The 18,752-nt window shown below is 38.0% G+C and overlaps 1 protein-coding gene across 1 annotated transcript in view; it reads right to left on the bottom strand.

The window, feature by feature from the left end:
• Positions 1-2,267: 2,267 nt before the first annotated feature.
• Positions 2,268-18,752, bottom strand: part of AOX1 (aldehyde oxidase 1) — a 42,279-nt gene continuing 25,794 nt past the window's right edge. The window contains exons 22-34 of the mRNA XM_054070126.1: positions 17,286-17,419; positions 16,251-16,338; positions 15,174-15,260; positions 13,077-13,268; positions 12,549-12,776; positions 11,394-11,489; positions 9,748-9,876; positions 9,185-9,259; positions 7,776-7,828; positions 5,599-5,713; positions 4,913-4,978; positions 4,173-4,361; positions 2,268-2,753 (exon numbers count right to left, since the gene is read on the bottom strand). Coding sequence (XP_053926101.1) covers positions 2,538-2,753; positions 4,173-4,361; positions 4,913-4,978; positions 5,599-5,713; positions 7,776-7,828; positions 9,185-9,259; positions 9,748-9,876; positions 11,394-11,489; positions 12,549-12,776; positions 13,077-13,268; positions 15,174-15,260; positions 16,251-16,338; positions 17,286-17,419 — 1,668 coding nt within the window. The 3' untranslated portion in view covers positions 2,268-2,537. The remainder of the gene's footprint in view (positions 2,754-4,172; positions 4,362-4,912; positions 4,979-5,598; positions 5,714-7,775; positions 7,829-9,184; positions 9,260-9,747; positions 9,877-11,393; positions 11,490-12,548; positions 12,777-13,076; positions 13,269-15,173; positions 15,261-16,250; positions 16,339-17,285; positions 17,420-18,752) is intronic.

Consider the following 18,752-nt stretch of genomic DNA (forward strand, 5'->3'; position numbering starts at 1 on the left):
TTCTTATCAAAGAAGCTGCTGCCTTTTTTCAGTTTACACTTTGGGCAACTTCTGTAGACTCAGTAAAAAAGTGAAATGTTTTCTCTGTATTAGGATATATCCCAGATCAAAGCTCCAAATCCAAATACCATGGAGCTTTCTGTGCTTGTGTGTGTGTGCACACGCATTTGGAACTGAAATCTCCTCTTTGCATTTCAAGAGAGAGAAAGGTTGATGTTCTCGGTAATTTCAATACTGTGTTTTCTGATGAAGAAATCTGAATGCTGTGGCTTGAACTGTCGTTATCAACTTTGGTATTTTCTGTGCAATTTCTCTGTCCTCTATCTAGGTTGCAAATACATACATACTTCAAATGTAATAATACCAGAATTTCTGTTATCATTTAATACTGTGCTGCTTTATATTTTCCTGTTTTCTCCAGCTGCTGCTACTTGGGTGTGGTGTAAATCCTTCCATAACTTTAGGCAGCATCAGATGACTGATCTCTGGCAGATCATCTTTTGGTCTCATTATAGTTTTTTTATCTTCTTTATCACATGAGCGGTCAACAGTAGGAGAAAGCTCTTAACTGTACTTCTATGGCTTAGTATATTCCTGAGAACAAGACTAAGCACTGCTTAAGAATCCTTTCCAGAGAGGTGTTCATACAGTCTCCTATTCAAAGCACGCTGAACTCCCACGTGAGTTTTCCCATTAAGTTCAGAGGTGTTTGGCTTGCTCCATGAGGAAAAGAAATCTTCTGGGGTAAATTACAACTAAGTGACTCTTCCAACTTTTGGGATAAAATTAATCTCCTATACATGTAGGTCAGCCATAACAATTTGTCTGGCATAGCAAAAGAAAATCGTAACTCTTGTTTCTTGCATGTTTTTAACGCAAAGATGTCTGTGTCAAAAGAATGTAAAACAGCTTTATTACAAATCAGATCATCATCTCTGATCAAATAGGGACTGAATCCAACCAACAAGGTACTTACTCTTCAGCAAAGATTTCTGCACTCACACTGCATTGCAAGACTCAGATCTAAAGTAGAATATTAGCTGAAACCATTAAAAATCATTTATCATATGAAGTTAATTGTAGTAAGTGTCAGTAAGTTATTTAACGTATCTTGATACTTTGTCCTAACTTTTTTCTCTTGCAGTATTTGAGCTGACCTGTTCAGCCAATCTTTCTTGTTGAATATATACGCTTCAAATGCAGAAGATGCATTTCTAGCAATTAAATTCAGTAATTTAACTGAAGTAGCATAATGAATATACTGGATGGAGAATAAAAATAAGGATATAAGATGCAGTGTGCATATTTTTGGTAGCTGATTCTAATCTGAAAATGAGAAAATACGTTTATCTGTGTGTTGATTAGTGTGTATTGGGGCAGTAAATCAGGTTTTCATTCCATTCAGGTCTTGAGCCCTCTGGTTTGTCACTCACACAGACATGGCCCGAGGAGCGGAGAAAGCAGATTCATCGTTTGTCATCTAAGAAATAAAAGAGTGAATTGTTAATATTATTTGACTAGCAAGCTCCCAATATTGCCTTTATTAGGTGCCTCCAAGTCACTCAGCAGAGCGTTCTTCAGGAGGTAACTACAGAAACTAGGTCAGTGATAACTGGGGTCAGGGATAAAAAGGGGTGGAGAAGCATGGTCTCTGCAGTGGTGGACCTCACCTCCTGGAAGCCCACAATCATATTGATTTGGGGGCTAATCATGCCCCACCACAACCACAGAAATACTATGGGAATAATCTGTGAGTGAGAGCTTGAGTTTCCATGGCAGAGCCTCAGAGGTTTAGGGCGTGGTATGGATTTATATGGCAAGGACCTTGATTCAGAGATGTTGTAGGCTAAATAAAAACTTATGCAAAAAAAGAACTGTGATAGCAGTGGGAACGTGCCCAGAGTGAACAGTTGTAGAAAACATAGGCTATAAAGGACCAACTTTATAAGAAGTGTATTGCCTCATTTGTTTTTCTTCTGTATCCTTTAGTTAGCTCTGAGTTAGTTTTAAACAGTTTTCTAATTAATTTTCTTTTTTTTAATTAGTTTTCTTCCAAAAGAATACTGGGCATAGCAAGGAGTACCAGAATGATGTGACAGTGCTGGAGTGCAAGTCACAGGGTGAAAACACCTGGAAGGAGACTGAAGATTTATTCCTCTATGAAATTCCACATACAGAAGAAAGGAGGAGGCCGAAGATTTATTCCTCTATGAAATTCCACATACAGAAGAAAGGAGGAGGCTGAAGATTTATTCCTCTATGAAATTCCACATACAGAAGAAAGGAGGAGGCTTTAGGCAAAAAAAAAAGGATTATAAAAACTATGTAAATTTCAAAGAAAAAAGATTATACAAATTCAGGGAAATTGTAATACAGTGCTTGAATGGCATTTGTTGGAGTAACTTGTGTGAGTGAAACCTGTTACTAGACATTTCAAATACCAGGAACTGTATGATATTGCTGTATACAATATATGACCAATTGGAGACATCAATAGGCACCCCACTGTTCAAGGATGCCAAAAGCAGTATGCACTTCTACCCAGAGATATTTAAACAGATCCTTCCCCCACACCTTTCAATTACCATCTCAGTAAAGTCATCTGTGCAGCCTGCCCGTATTTGTTCAGCAGTCAGAGGGCTGTTCAGTGCAAAGGTTTTCTTCAGTCCTCTTTCACTCCTCACACCAGTTATTGCATCTCTCAAAGCAAAGAACACAGAGCATCCCAAGAAAAATCCTGCCTCTCCTATCCCCTAAAAGAGGAAAACAATTCAAATAGGTGTAGGTTTTGAGCAAATGAGAGTAGTACACACCATATCACTATAAACTAAAAAGCTTAAAAGTCAGTGTTTCGTACTTCAGTAAGGATATTTCTTTCAGAGGTAGTGGAAGCAAGCTTAGATCACACCAAGTCTTTTGACAGTAGCTGCTTCCAGGGATCTAAAAAGTTGATTTCAAACATTGGCTATTGATTTTAGAATCTCTTTGGCTCATTGCTAAACTGAAATTTAGAATAATTAGCAGACAAAATTGGAACAATCCAAACTCAAGTAACACATACATACATAATCACATATAACTAATAAATAAAGCCTGAACTCATGACAATTCCTTGTGGACAAACACCACTGGCCTCAGTGGGCTTGACATCCTCTCACTGGTTCTGACACAAGATTCACATTTGTTTCTTATCTCAAAGACAGGTCAAATGCACCCTTATTATATAGTCCTTTCAATGTTGCAGTATTAGACATTTTAATCTGGACTGGATTGGGATATTGCAATTGAATCTTATTTATTTTCTTGCTAAAATCTGAGAAACAACTGTCTTCCCCAAACATGCTGCATGAAGACAGCTTGTTACAGTGATTTTTAAGGTTAATTACAGGAGATAAGTTCACAGAAAAGGAGTTCTGTTTGAAGAGGGATATTAGTATCAGCTCTCTAGATCAGCTCCAAATAAACTATGTAACTACTTGATCTAGATGATATTTTTTTCAAACAAGTACTTTTCTAATCGCATATTACTCAAACAGCTTTAAATAAGTTTAAAGGACCTGGGTTTTGCCATAAAATATGCTTTTTCCTCATTGTTCTGTTTTATTTTACTGTACTCTAAAAGCTTACCTAATATTTGAAACAGCTGGAAATCTGCAAAATTATTTTCATCTTGATTTACTATTATTACATATATGCAACTGGCCTAAATATTTGCTGGTGTAAATTGAAGCAATGATTATACCAACAGAATATTCAAGCCAATCTCTCATATAAATATACACATACAGTCTTATTTCCTATACACATAAGTAAGCTGCACGCTGTCACTGTCATTACAATTTTTCCATCAATTTCTTCGGTACTTTTATTCTAACCCTTCAATTTATCACCACATTTCAGAAGTATGGTTTTAAATTCAGCTTGCAGCTCTGTGTATGGTCTGTTAACAAAACCCTAAAATTACTAGTTGCCAACCATGAAAGATACGCAGCAGTATCCTGCATTGTATCTTTTCATACTAGCTTCCCTGGTGTCACAAATAAAATATTTGTATGGAAACTTCTTTGAAATGCTAAAGAAGAAAACTTGAAAAGTCATGTATGTTTTATATCAGCATAGTTTCTCTGTTTGTCCTGGGATCTAAGAATTAAGCCCTGTAATGGTTTGCTTACCTTGGATGCATAGATGGCATAAGGATTTTCGGAAGACGACAGCAGAGAAACACTAAACTGTTCTGGAATATCACAAACAGCAGGGATCTTATACTGATCTGGACCCCGAGTATAAAGGGCTCCATCTGCAGAGTACTTTAATTCTTCCATTGTGTACAGTCCAATGCCTTGAACGAAGGCACCTTCAATCTTTATATAAGAAAAGAAATAGCATTCACATTCTCATGTTTAGTAAAATGGGTAAAACTTTGGCAAGAACTGATATGTATCACTAGCTGTTAGAAGGCCATTTTCTTTCCTGTGTGCCAAGTGGGATTCTTCAATGTTTTGGGGCTATTGCGGTGGGAAAAGCTTTTACACCCCTCTCTCATACCAGGCAGAAACAAACATGATGAAGTAATGAGATCTGTGGACCAGCCTGCAATGAAGAAAGGCGTTTCCTTGCTATGAAGTGCGGAAAGCAGGTCAAACAACAGGACCATCTGGCAACTGCAAAAAGGATTTAATTACAGGGAGTACCACAGGTTGATTCCATGGGTAAAATTCAAGCTTCACTGACATCTACAAAGCCCTGAAACTCACTCAAATGGGGTGAATCTACAAGTAACCATCCTTCTAATATGATCTCTGACTTACAACATCTAGTAAGAAATTAACATTTTCTGAATTAATGAGGTAATCCTCACTTCCAATAAGGCTATCAGTGTAATAGAAATAATCAGGAAATTCTTGGCACATACTTGTCCTATATCCACAGCTGGATTTATGCTGCATCCAATGTCCATAACAATGTCTGTTCTGAGGGTCTGTCAATAAAATTCAAAAGCATATTACTGAGAGAGATGCATGGATTGAAGGCATTAGAACATAATGTTGGTTAGAATCGATATTCAGTGGAATAATACATGCTAAGATAGAGGCCCCTGTCTGTACGCTCTTTCAAAGTGATTTCTAATACCCTATGGCAAGCAAAATAGGCTTGTCTTAACTTTAACAGAAGTTTAGACAGAGACAGCCCTGCCAGATTTTTCCCATTGTACGAGGAAATCCCCACATAAATAAGTACAGACAGAGGGGATATGATCAGCAGTCTATGACATTTAGCTGTCTAGATGGTCAAACCCCTAGAATATTTAGCTCTGCGGTCATTTCAGGCAGAGAACAAGCACAGAACATGTCAGGTGTCTGCCATAACCCAAAAGGTGAACCCCCATGACATTGATACAGATGTGCCAAAAGCTGGTTAGCACTGCACAGCTTTCATTCTGCTCCACCTGTAATCTGCATTTACACTGTTGATATTTTTACTCTCATGTGAAGACAGGTGACTTATTAATGCAAAACCTGAATGGTTGTTGAAGCACTCAGTGATACAAACAAACCTCATTCACATTATTACAAACCTTCCACGACACTCAGTTATTACCTTGTGATCTCCTGTTAGACAGTTAATTTCAACCTCAGAACAAGCAGCTCCATAAAGAAAATACGTGAATGGCTGTCCTTCCCCTTTCTCCCAATCCATATTTTCATTGTAACCTCTGATGGAAGAAACAAAGTCCATAAGAAAATTAATGCATGTTTGTGTCATAACAAAGCAGATGAGCAGATGAAAGTTTGAAATTACTTAAGTTAAATCTTAAATAACGGGTCAGAACCTCAGCAGTTAAGTTCCATGAAATCCTATAAAGCACGAGTAGTTTAAGTTTGATGGAGCTGGTGTTGATATAAAATTTAGCAGACAAGCAAGCTATTTCAGTTCACGGGTCTATAAGAAGCATGATTCCAGAAATACAATAATAAGTCCAATAATAATAAGTCCAAGGTAATCAAGTACAGAATATAAATATGAGGTAATGGTTGCTGAGATTACAGCGCATAAGGGAATTCAGAAACAGGGAGGAAAACTGGTCAGGACCTATGAAAGAATAATTTACAAGAGATAAATGAAAGACTTAAAATTATAGAAACTGGCTACAGAAAGACTGAGAGAGTTAAAACAAGAATATTGAAATAAAGGTGTAATTACTTAGAAGAGAGTGAGACTAACTGAGGAGACTACAGTACTCAGGACTGATGGGGTAAATTCAACGGACAAAGGAGGACAGTGAAATCTGGTATCATTTCCCAACCATGTCAGCTATGTGGTCAAGGCATATTTTCTGACCATATGTGACTGAAATGTCTTTGTCGAGCATATTTTAAATTATAATCCATAAACCAATTACAGTATCATTCAGAACATCGAACTGTGCATTAAAAAAGAGAGACACAAAATTCACATATTCAACTTCTCACATCCTCAGCTGGCTTTGAGATTCTTGGATATGAAGAATATGATTGGATAAGAATTAGATCAGTGCAGGATTTGAGGCTCAGGGATCTGCAGATATTTTTGGACACCATTAAATGTCAATAGCAAAGCATGGTTGTTGTTCATTGCTTTGGAGATATCAACTTTCCTAAAGGGCTGCATAAGCTGCAGACGTAATTGAACAGACTTAACAGCAGGAAGGGACATTTTGTTTGGCCTTTTCTTGGTGTTTTAAATAAGTATCACTTTGCAAAGTGCCCCTTCAACTTACTCCAAGTGCCTTAATACCTGAAAAGTTGGTATCAATAAGTAGGTAAATACAGGTGAAGGGAGATTAGCAGGCTAAGAGAGAAGCTTTGCGTTGACTTCTACCTGAGTTATAGCACAGGAATTTTTACTTTCTGATTCCTTATAAACACCATGAAAGAATTCAGAGAAAAAGGACCACAAGACTGCAGTGAGAGAGCAGTGGGAATAGTGTTTTAAGATTACCGTGTCCTACAATAACATGCTGTTGTGAATAAATCCACATCTAAGAGCATATGTGGTGGGGCTTTTATGATGCTCTGGAAGAAAGAGGTTAAAACAATGACTGCAAAACTAGAGTCAGTGAGCAACCCGACTTCTCATGTGAGCACTAAGACCCCTCTAGCTTTCAGCTGCAGCTGAATCCTGGCATCTGATTCCAGAGTTGGTATTTTTTCAAAAAACTAAGAACTTTCTCTTAAATTCAACTAGACGTTTTGAATTATCCTTCCTCTAAAGAGAAATAACTTTAAGGTTCAGATTTAGAATTAGATTTTCCACAAGTGGATCTGGTTGGTATTTATAGGTGTGTGCTGAATAAATATTCTAATGCTGTTCTTTCTGTCATGCAATGTGATGCAATCATGTTTGTTGGTAAAAATGTAAATAATTTGTAGTACAACAATATTTATAACTTTGAGCAATACAGCTTTCAGTAAATAAACTATATCCCACTTTACACACACACTGTTAATTGCAGCAGACACCTTCTTGATGTTTTCTGGTTTGATAATCACCGAATCATGGAGCAAAGACAGGAGAAAATAGGTTTTTTGGTACTTTCTAGACAGTCCACACAGGGCTGGGCATAAATTAGCTCTTAAACTTTATACTCTAAACCCCATATAGCAAAGAACTACATAAAGCATAAGCTGAGTAATTAGAAAGAACTATTGTGCTGGGACTTCTATTCACAGCACTGGTTACCTTCAGAAACCAGTCCTGGCCTAACTATGCATTTTTACAGAACAAGAATATATTACCTAAAGTAGCCAGTAGCTGAAAGACTCACACTCTGTTCAAAAGCTTCTTTAATCTGTAAGATATAGCAGTGTTTGTGGTAAACCAGGGAAGGAGTCAGGAAGGAACACAGCATATAAATACTTATTTACATATGTTTACTTAAAACTCAAACTGTAACAAATTGTAAAGAAAGGAAGATCAGCTGAATTAAGCATGTTTAGGTGCACGTGGTGCCTAATACAGCAGAACTAAATCCCGTTTCGATGAGCAATCTGAATTCTTTTGGCAATACAATAGGAACAGCTCTGTCAACAGTGGTGGTCATGCAGAATCTTTACTACTGGTAGTGTCATAGTCAGAAAGGGCCCCACTCAATTTTTCTGCTCAAATTCAATACAAATAGGTCCCTCTTTGTCAATTGAACACATCTAGTTGATAAGTCCCTGGAATAAAAGATCTGCATGACCTATTTGCACAAAAATGACACTTGACAAGAGAAATGCTCTTTGCAGTGTTGTTCAGCCAGTGGTAAAAGTGACAGTATGAGGTCTTAAATCTATTCCCTTTCAGAGATTTTCATGTAAATTCCTCAAAGGCAGAGACTGTCCTTTTCATTAGGCCACATATAACAAGCGATACTGGATAAGAAGACATAACAAACAGATTTTCTTTTAACATCTCAATACAGAGGACCAGATTCTCAGCCCATCTTCCCTAAAATAGTCAATATTAGAGCAGAAAGCTTTCAGTTAAGAAAATTCATTTTCTAAACATAAAATTCTAATCTAATTTCAAGTGAGCACCAAACTGAGGCCATTTCTATAAAAGGCTCTAGCACTACTACTACTGGAGACCTTAATGCTCTCTACAACTACCTGAAAGGAGGTTGTAGAGAGGAGGGTGCTGGCCTCTTCTCACAGGTGATGGGGGACAGGACGAGGGGGAATGGCCTCAAGCTGTGCCAGGGGAGTTGCAGACTGGATATTGGAAAAAAAAAATTCACAGAAAGGGTCATGGGGCACTGGCAGAGGCTGCCCAGAGAGTTGCTTGATTCACCATCCCTGGAAGTAGTTAAAAGATAAGTAGACGAGGTGCTTGGGGGCATAGTTTAGTGGCAGATAGGAATGGTTGGGCTTGATGATCCAAGAGGTCTTTTCCAACCTAGTGATTTTATGATTGCAAAAGTTGATATTTTTTATATATTAAAAACTTTTGTGCCCCCAAATGTGACTTCACCTCCTTTCCAACTAGATATGATCTGAGGATCATTTTCCACAAATCCAAACTGAGCACCTACACTCCATCTTTCTGTGAAATAAACTGTTTCTGCAGTTTTCAACTTCAGGATTATTAGGCTGAGCAGACTGATAGACAACAACACAGTTTCTGCAGGCACACAAACACATTTAGTAGGATTGACATGTCTTACCCAATCATTCCAGGTCCCTTTTGGGTTCTTGCTGATGATAGGCTGCAGGCGTTTCAAAAGAGTTTGGCAAGCATCCTAGTGAGAAGTCAGGAGAATATAACACAATTAATACAGATACATTTGGCACCATTCAAGATATGTTGCAATTAGTACTCAATTACCATATGCTTTACTGTCATCTTGGTTTGAAAAAGTATGGTAGGAGGTGTCATTTTATCTGTGCAGACAAGACCTTATGAAGTGTTAAGTTACTAGGGCTGGAATCTGCATGAAATAGTAGATTTAGAACAGATCAGGAATTCTGTGGGACTAGTTAGCTTGCTACAACAAAACAAGGATCTTGTCAAACATAAGCCTTTTGGGGAAAGCTCAGATCATACTCTGAAAACTCATAAGCACCATTACTAAGAAACTGTCAACAACTCATGTTTCTTCTTGGCAACCTCCAGCAATATTGGTCATCTAAAACTTGATTTCTGTGAGATCACTAATGCCTAAAGTTTGGCAGGCATTAAATACCACAAGGAATAGGGTGTTTTGTTAAAGTAAACATAACTCTTTACCTTCACCGCCATGCCATTGACATCTGTGCCTGCAGATCCTGCTGAGGCACATGCATTAGGAACAGTTGTTGTGCTTGTTTCACAGAAGTGAATGTGTGACATGGGGATGTTCAATTCCCGACTAGCAACCTGTTTCAGGAAGAACAATATATTCTTCTCTGTTTTAGAAACAATCTAGACATTAAACAGTTCCTCAATACTTGCTAGAAGTCAGAGATACCAGGAAAAATAAAGTTATAACAAGTCCTCTTTCAACCTCCTGAAATCCATCTGCCTAGTTTGCAAATACAAAGAAACAGAAAAGGGCAATGTTTTAGCTGTACTCAGACTCTGTATTGATATTCTGGAGTCCAGCTTTGGTTCCCAATTTTCCTGCTTGTATCCTCTATGACTTAGGGCAAGTTATGTAGGCCCAGATCCCAAGTTTTCATTGACTTGATAAATATCTTTACAGATCTTTCTCTCGATTATTCATTTAAAAATTATGATCATAGAATCATAGACTCATAGAATCATAGTATCGTTTAGGTTGGAAGGGACCTGAAAGCTCATCCAGTTCCAACCCCCCTGCCCTGGGCAGGGACACCTCCCACCAGACCAGGCTGCCCAAGGCCCCATCCAACCTGGCCTTGAACACCTCCAGGGATGGGGCAGCCACAGCTTCCCTGGGCAACCTGGGCCAGTGCCTCACCACTCTCATAGGGAAGAATTTCTTCCTTATGTCTAATCTAACTCTTTATCCTTCCAATTTAAAGCCTTTCCCCCTTGTCATATCACCTCATGCTCTTCTAAACAGTCCCTCCCCTGCTTTCTTGCAGGCCCTCTTCAGGTACTCTGAGGCCACTATAAGGTCTCCCTGAAGCCTTCTCTTCTCCAGGCTGAATGAGCCCAACTCTCTCAGCCTGTCCTCATAGCAGAGGTGCTCCAGCCCTTGCATCATCTTTGTAGCCCTCCTCTGGACCTGCTCTAACAGTTCCATATGCTTCTTATGTTGGGAATTCCAGAACTGGACACAGGGCTCCAGATGGGGCCTCACAAGAGTGGAGCAGAGGGGCAGAATCCCTTCCCTCAACCTGCTGGCCGTGGTTCTTTTTGATACAGCCCAGGATACAGTTGGCCTTCTGGGCTGTGAGCGCACATTGCCAGCTTACATCAAGCTTCTCATCAACCAGCACCCCCAAGTCCTTCTCTGCAAGGCTGCTCTCAAGTACTTCATCCCCCATCCCCTATTGAAACTGCAGATTGCCCTGACTCATGTACAGGACCTTGCACTTGGCCTTGTTGAATCTCATGAGGTACACACATGCTAATAATATCATCTGGACTGTATACTAATCTGAATACTGACTTGTCCTTGTTTACTGTGGGTTTTATGAGATCAGCTTCGGAAAATCTTATTTCTAATAAGCCTCTTCACATATCATTGGAAGAAGAAAAACCAAACAAACTGGATTTTTTTGTGTTGCCTCTATGACTCTTAGTGAAGGCATCTTTTCTTTCTAACGCTATCAATGCAAAGAAGAAGTGCTACTCAGGTAAAGAAACTGTCCTGCTGGTATGTTAACTAACCAAGGAGAATATTTTCACACTGTATTTCTGCATAACAGATAAAGCACAATGTAATATTTGTTAGGAATATTTGATACCTGAATCATTTTTGTATGAATACCCTGCCCCATTTCAATTCCACCATGTGTCAGAAGAACAGACCCATCAGTATAAATATGAACCAGAGCAGCAGCCTAAAACAGAAAAAAAAGTCAAGATTAGACTACTGAGAAATGTGCCGTATATGGTGATGAATTGATGAATTAAAAAAATACAGATAGAGTTTTGAAGTGTATTGCAATTTATCTGTTTAACGTTTTTGAATAGAAGGCAAAATTTGGAATGCTAGTTCCTGCTCTTCATCTGTAATGAAGTTCAAAAGAAAAAGACACAAATCCTTGCAAGTCTGCTTTTATTCTGTTGCTAGATTCTGAAATAAATCTACACCTGGCAACACTATTTCAATAGTTCCAAAAGAAGCTGGAGGACTTCCCTCACTAGGGGCTGTACGTGCAAATGGCTGCAAGTTTCATTTTCTCTGTCATTGATGTTTGAGAGCCTTTGGACATAGGTTTTTGAACAGCATGGTCTGGGCAGGCTGTCAGCATTAGACACAGCAGGAAGGTTCTGAATGCTCTTTCCCTCCTGGTCTCAGCTGGAAGTAGCACAGCAGACTACAAAGACCCTGTGACTTTATTCTTGAATGGAGGCAGCTAGTCTGATACGAGCCAGTCAATTAATTTTCATTTGGTAAAATGCTGTTTATTCCAGAAGGACTGGACGCCTACCTTAAAAACAATACAAAGACCAAAAATAGCAGTCCTCCTTTTTCACTTTAAACTTAGTCTTTTATGACATCAAAGGGTCAAGTCTTTAAGAGCAGCAACCCATAGTACCCCCATGGTCAGGAAGGGTAAGCTCAGAGCTATTTTTAGAAAGGATAACTTATCCAATGAACATTTTGCTATCAGTCTGCATAAATTTTTCGTAAGAGTGTTCAAGTCATCTGTCCCAACACCACATCACAAGAGATAGGGCAGTGTCCAAGCTGTCTGGGTCCTAGAAACCAAACAACTTTGATCTCAGCTTGAAGAGATCTAGAAGCTAGTGTAGCCTTCAGGGAACAACCATTAGGAGGACGACAGTTTTGAAGAAGTTGAAAGATAATGCATTTGCTTTGTATCTTAAGGCAGAGTAACTGTAATCTTCTATGGACAAAAAAATTAGCTCACTTATTCTTTAAAGAAACTAACCTGAGAAAGATAACGCATTCCCAGTCCAAATGGAAACTTCATTGGTACAATGGCAATCCCTCTTTTCTTCCAGTAATTTTGTTTGTTAAATTCATTGACAGCTGTTTTCCTAGTGTAGTATGCAGATTTCTCCATACATTCATTCCAACAACGTATCAAGTTTTGTGGATCAAGCTGTTGTTTGAAGTGTGTCTGCTCATTCTCCTTATACATATTTATTTCCCTAATCTGAAATAATAAAATTGACATATATCACACAATCCTGTTAGCAGACTGATCATTTGGGGGGACTACTAGACAACAAGAAGATAACCATGTGTTTTTTGAACAATTACCAGTTTGGTTCACTTTGTAAGAGCGTGCTATTCATTCAACAACTAGACAGTGATTTAAAAAAGTAAAAATTTTAGCACAAACTATGTTTGCCTTAAAAAATAATTGTTCAAACAATTCAGCTAATCTAAAGGGGTTTAGCTTTACAGCTGCATAGACTTCATTTTAGGAGAGAAGGTGCGTTCATTCCATTACCTTTTCTGGAGGTAAACCAGTTTTATCTGCAATTTCCGTTATCCAAGTTTCTGTCACCAGTGCTGACTGGGGAAAGCCAAACCCTCGAAACGCTGTGTTTGATGGTAAGTTTGTTTTGCAGGCATAGGCCCAGCATCTCAAGTTGGGAATCTTGTATGCATTGTCCATTTTTAATAAGGATAACTCTCCTACCTAAGAGAGGAGACAAACTAGTTAAATGTCAAAACAGTGCTTCTTTCAAATTCACATTTAGTTCTTCCTAATCTCATATAAAGACCTTAACTTGAGGCAATTAGCTTTAAAATTTGGTTTCTGTCTATCACTGTAGTAAAAAATCTCATACACTCAAACAGACTTTATTCACACATTTCTCATGCAGCATATTAGTTTTCAGTTCTTTTTTGATATTCACAGAACACAGCTGATGTTACTAGTAGTGTGTTGCTGGTTAGTAGTTAGGATGTAACAGACTTTTCATTTTATGATCAATTTTGATTTTACTTCAATATCAGAAGTCACACAGAACTAAAAATAGGCAGATTAGATTTAAAGCAACAGGAGCTATGAAAGGAACCGATGAAAGCATTCGGAATTATCACATCTTATGGAAATCCACAGTTAAGGTTTAGATCCAACAAAAAGCATATCTACTGCAGTCTACAGTGTCTTCTGGTCTTCTCATTTTTCTTTTAGAGCTTTCACATGACAAACACAAAAACACAAGAAAAAGAAAATCCCACATTGTATCCCACAAATTAGTCAGGATCAAAATAAATAAGCTAAAAAAATGTTCTGATAGCTCATGAAGAGCCCACTGACTCTCTTAAGTGTTAAGGAGATGTCTCAGAATGGCAAAATTAAGCCTGTATTCCTACTGTTGCCAAGTTTCTGGTCCGTTCTAAAGTCGATTCAATCACAGAGCGCTAAAACTTATTATTAATTGTTGACTGAATAAAACTAAGTTAAGCATAGATTACTGGTATTCAACTTCCATGCTGGAAGACCAATCTTTATTACAATGAGCACCAAGCACCTCAGCTCTCACTAGGGCTGGGCTCCCACAGCATAAGGTGCTCTCTAAAGTAAGAGCAAAGTCCAAAATACAGCCTTGGGAACACACGGATATGTGACACTGCCACCTTCCCCCAAACTGTAAGTTTGGTAAAGCTTATAATTTTACTTCAAATAAACTTATTTCTCCTTTTAAAAGACTTGTGGAATTATTAATGCTATACTAATGGAATCAAGTGGAATCACACAGCTAGACCACTGGTTATTGATCTACTTAATTAGGGAGTGATATTAGAGGGTTAGGCTGTTACCACGTGCTATTCAAGCTGCAGCTGAGTTGAGTGGGAAGGTTACTCAGTCATTACTGCCTCTACTTCTAGGCCCATTGTAGAACTTCATCTTAAGACGCTTCTGACTTGCAGTCTGTATTAATGTACACGTTTTTAATCATAGATTTTTTTTCTAACTCAGATTATTTTTCAGAAACAGGTTAGGCAGCAATAGCATAGGTAGTTACACTGATGAAAGTGCAGAAAACACCTATAGGTGGGGCAATGACAAGCAGATGAGGGGTTGTAACCTCAACAAATCTTTCAGTTACAGCTAGAACAGCCTATGTAAACACAAATAGTTACCGACTGATATTAAAGCAAGCAACATTCTATACTTTGCAGACCTATAAGTGAGGAACTGACCTATACAGCACAATAAGTGCAGACTCAGTACAGAAATGCATAGGTATAGTGACAGGACAACTATCACTTTGAATTTTCTGAAGGCTAAGAAATGTCTTCCCAGCCTTGTAGACATAAAGCTCTCGGCAGGCACAAATACAGGTACTGTGTGTTTTAAAAGGAATACATTTTCAGCTGACATGTTTGTAACAAGAAAATAAGCCTGAGAAAGCATTCATTAGGTGAATGCATAGGAAAACATCAAAAAGTAGAATAGTGGGAAAGTCTCCCACAACCCTACATCAAAAGGCCGCATGATTAACAATACATCTGCAAAGAAATTCGGCCTTCATTATTTTCCAGCTAATGATTTCTCCATGTTGGAAGATTTGTCAGCTTATAAAATCCTTACCAGGACAGATTCATCAGGAGTGCATCCTCCATTAATGTAATATTTGGCATCCACAGCTCTGATCCTGCCATCACTCATGAAGCCAACCTAGAGAGATCAACAATAACTTCCTGAGATTTTGTCATTCATTCATTTCTTCAGTGCTTGCATGTTTGGAAATGAATGTAACCCACTCAACTAGGCTTGCACTGCACTATTAATTTCTGTGCAGCATTCACTGAAACTACAGAAAGGCAAGAAAGAATGTTCCTAAGATATTTGCTTTCCCACGTGGCATCTGTATTGGTATAGAATATACAAAGCAACATCAGCCCATTGGGAAAGGAAGAAGCAGTGGCCTGAGATGGCTCTAAGTGTGTAATCTAGAAATGCTCGCTGTAGACAAAGTCAAATCTCTCTCTGACTGTAATAATAGTGTCTGGCAGATGGAGTATTACATTTGGTTTTCTTAATGAAGAAATGTTATTATTATCTCACATCTCTCTTTTCACCTGTTGCCACACTTCCCAAACTCTCAACATGAACTACAGCTCATTTTCAACTTTAGAGAAGCATCTTATAAAACCTTTCTTACCTTACCTTACCTATGTAGTGGAGATAGAAAAGAAGGCAGAAATTATCCTTATGAACAGTTATGGCTAAGGACAGTGCATGAGCAGGGAAGGGATTCATTTCCTCCATAGAGTGAGTTTTCCTGCATGACATTGTTTCTGTGAAAATCTAGCTGCTTCTCTGTGTGAACCTAACCACGTGCATGGTTTAAAATCAACCTCTGCAGAAGAAGTCTGAGCTGGTTTGCCTTCCTGTTCCCAGAAAGACTGGTAGAGTGAGCTATAAAAGGAAAAAGACATGAAGAGACTAGAAAAAACCAAACCAAAATATTGCAGATACAGGCACAGAAGCGGAGAAAGGCCTGTAGAGCAACTTTATCTCTTGGTTTTCTGGATAGTCGTTTTGTTTTAAAATTGCATTTATTACACTAATTTTCATTAATAGAACAAACATTAACCAGCTATACCAAAATACTTATTTCACAGAATATGAACAGGTATTTTTTCACTGAATTCTTGCACTTACTTTATATTTACAAACAAAAGGATGTCGGCCACCAGTGATTAACATATCATCCTCTCGGCTCAGAATGAGACGAACTGCTCTGCTTGTTCTAAATCAACAAAAGAAAAGTCAAATTTCAGTAAAAATAAGAGATGTATTTAACAAGATGACTATTCATCATGTATCCAAATCTAGCCACGCATATAAGCATGCATTTAGATTAAACTTAACTTTAATAGGCTTAAATACATGATTAAAGATACGTCTAGAGCTCATATTTTGTTGCATTTACAATCATGCCAGAATTTTCATTCAATCTAATCTCTTGAAAACCAACAAAATAACTCAGTCCAAACTTCCTCTGAAGAAATTGTTATTTTCAGTGCTAAGACCCAACTGTGCTAAGTGAGCTGACAGCAATCAGTATTCAACCTTAAGAGAGAAACAGTTGCTTAGGTAGTCAGAATCATATTGAAATAGAGTGCCCTGGAATAAAACCAAAATATGGATAATAATAAAAATACAAAAATAAGTCAACAAACACATATATCATTTATAATAGTTACGTTTGAAAAAAAACAGACATAAGATGTAAAATAAGGTCCTAACAATAAACGTGATTGTTATGCTATGCTACCTCCCAGCTTCTCGTGCACCTCCCTGCTAGCAGAGCATGTGAAACTGAAAAGTCTTCGACTTAGTGTACACACTACTTAGGAATAACTAAAACCATCAGTATTTTATCAATATTTTTCTTACCTTAAATCCAAACATAGCACTGTAACAGCTATGAGGACAAAAATTATCTCAGCCAAAACCAGGACACCCATTAATTTAGTTGAGGCTATAGCTGCTTAACATATACAGTCTAACAAAACAAAGAAATGCACTGAATAGTCTTACAAAAAGTGAACAGGATTCTATGACTCCCTTGCTAGCAACTTTGGGAAAGAAGAAAGCATTTTCAGACAAAAGGTAAAACTTGTTCATCCCATATTCTCTTCATATCCCTATATACACATACTTACTTACTTGTACTTATATGTACATACTTACTTGTTTGCTGCCACTGCAGCAACTGACGCCAGTAAGCCAGCTTTCAGGAGTTTCCCACCAAAAGCTCCACCAACTCGTTTAACATGGCACATGATCCTGTTGGATGGAACACCTAAACTTGCAGCTACCATCTCCTGTAAAAACAGTTTCAATCTTTTATGTGAACTCAAACTAGGCTTAAAAGTTAGGTTCTGAAATAAAAAACTTTTCTTGAAAAGGTTTTTCACAGATGTTTCTAGTTGGGTTTTTTTAATTAGATGAAAATAATTTTCCTTTAGGTTAAAAAAACAAGAAAAAGACAACAACACACACAGCAGTGTTCACATTTAAAATCTCTACCACAGAGACTGTGAATGGCTGTGGGAAGAATTGAAGAATACCATCCTTGGATTTCATTATCTAAACAGTAAGAAGCTTCAGGTATAAGAAAGTGGGGTAGAATACAGTTTTTGTTATATTTATTACTAACATTATATATTTTATTTTGATTTTTAATTAAAATAAAGCCATTTTTTTTTTAATGATCTAAGATCTTGCTAGTGTCAGGAATATTCCTGCTTCAAGTAATTTTCTCAGACAAGTTCTTCAGGCTTCTCGGCTATTTGCAATATAATAATAATGGAAATGATAAAAGGAACTAAACTCGTCTTTGAACACAAAATATCAGTGTTGAGTCTGAAATACTATCAGTTGCATGGGCCACAGCTACTGTTATGCAGACCATACACTGTATCACATTTGCTTTATCGTCTACCATGACAAAAATCTTCAGAGGGATGGAAAATCTCTCCTATAAAGAAAGACTGAGAGAGTTGGAGTTGTTTAGCCTGGAGAAGAGAAGGCTCCAGGTAGACTTTATTGTCGCCTTTCAACACATAAAGGGGACTTAAAAGAAACAGAGAAATACTTTTTACCAAGGTGTTGGCTGACAGTACAAAAGGCAATGGCTTTAAACTAAAAGACAGTATGTATAGATTACAGATAAGGAAGAAACTTTTTACAATGAGAGTGATGAGACACTGGAATGGGTTGTCCAGAGAAGTTGCCAATGTCCTATCCTATCTCTGGAAACATTCGAGGTCAGGTTGGACAGGGCTTTGAGAAACCTTACCTAGTTGAAGATGTGCCTAGCCATGGCAGAGAGGTTGGATTTGATGATCTCTATAAGTTCCTTCAAACCCAAACTACTCTATAGTTATGCTTTTGGCGTGGAGCAGCAGTCTTACTCATAGCTATCAGTGTTGATCAAACCCACAACAGTCTGCAGGGTGCCAATTGCTTCTCACCTGATTGAAAAGCTGACAGGGCTAGAGAAGCCTCAGCATTCCACAGGAAGTTTTTCATGCCTACAACAGCCGGGCATGAGGTACTTTGTTCAAAGGGAAATAAAAGACTTTCACTTCCTCCTTACCCTTACAGTGTAGTGGTCAGTGTTTATCGGACACAGCAGTACTACACAGCAGCTGT

This window comes from Cuculus canorus, chromosome 6 (genome assembly GCF_017976375.1).
Source record: "Cuculus canorus isolate bCucCan1 chromosome 6, bCucCan1.pri, whole genome shotgun sequence".
In the NCBI taxonomy this organism is placed as follows: domain Eukaryota; kingdom Metazoa; phylum Chordata; class Aves; order Cuculiformes; family Cuculidae; genus Cuculus; species Cuculus canorus.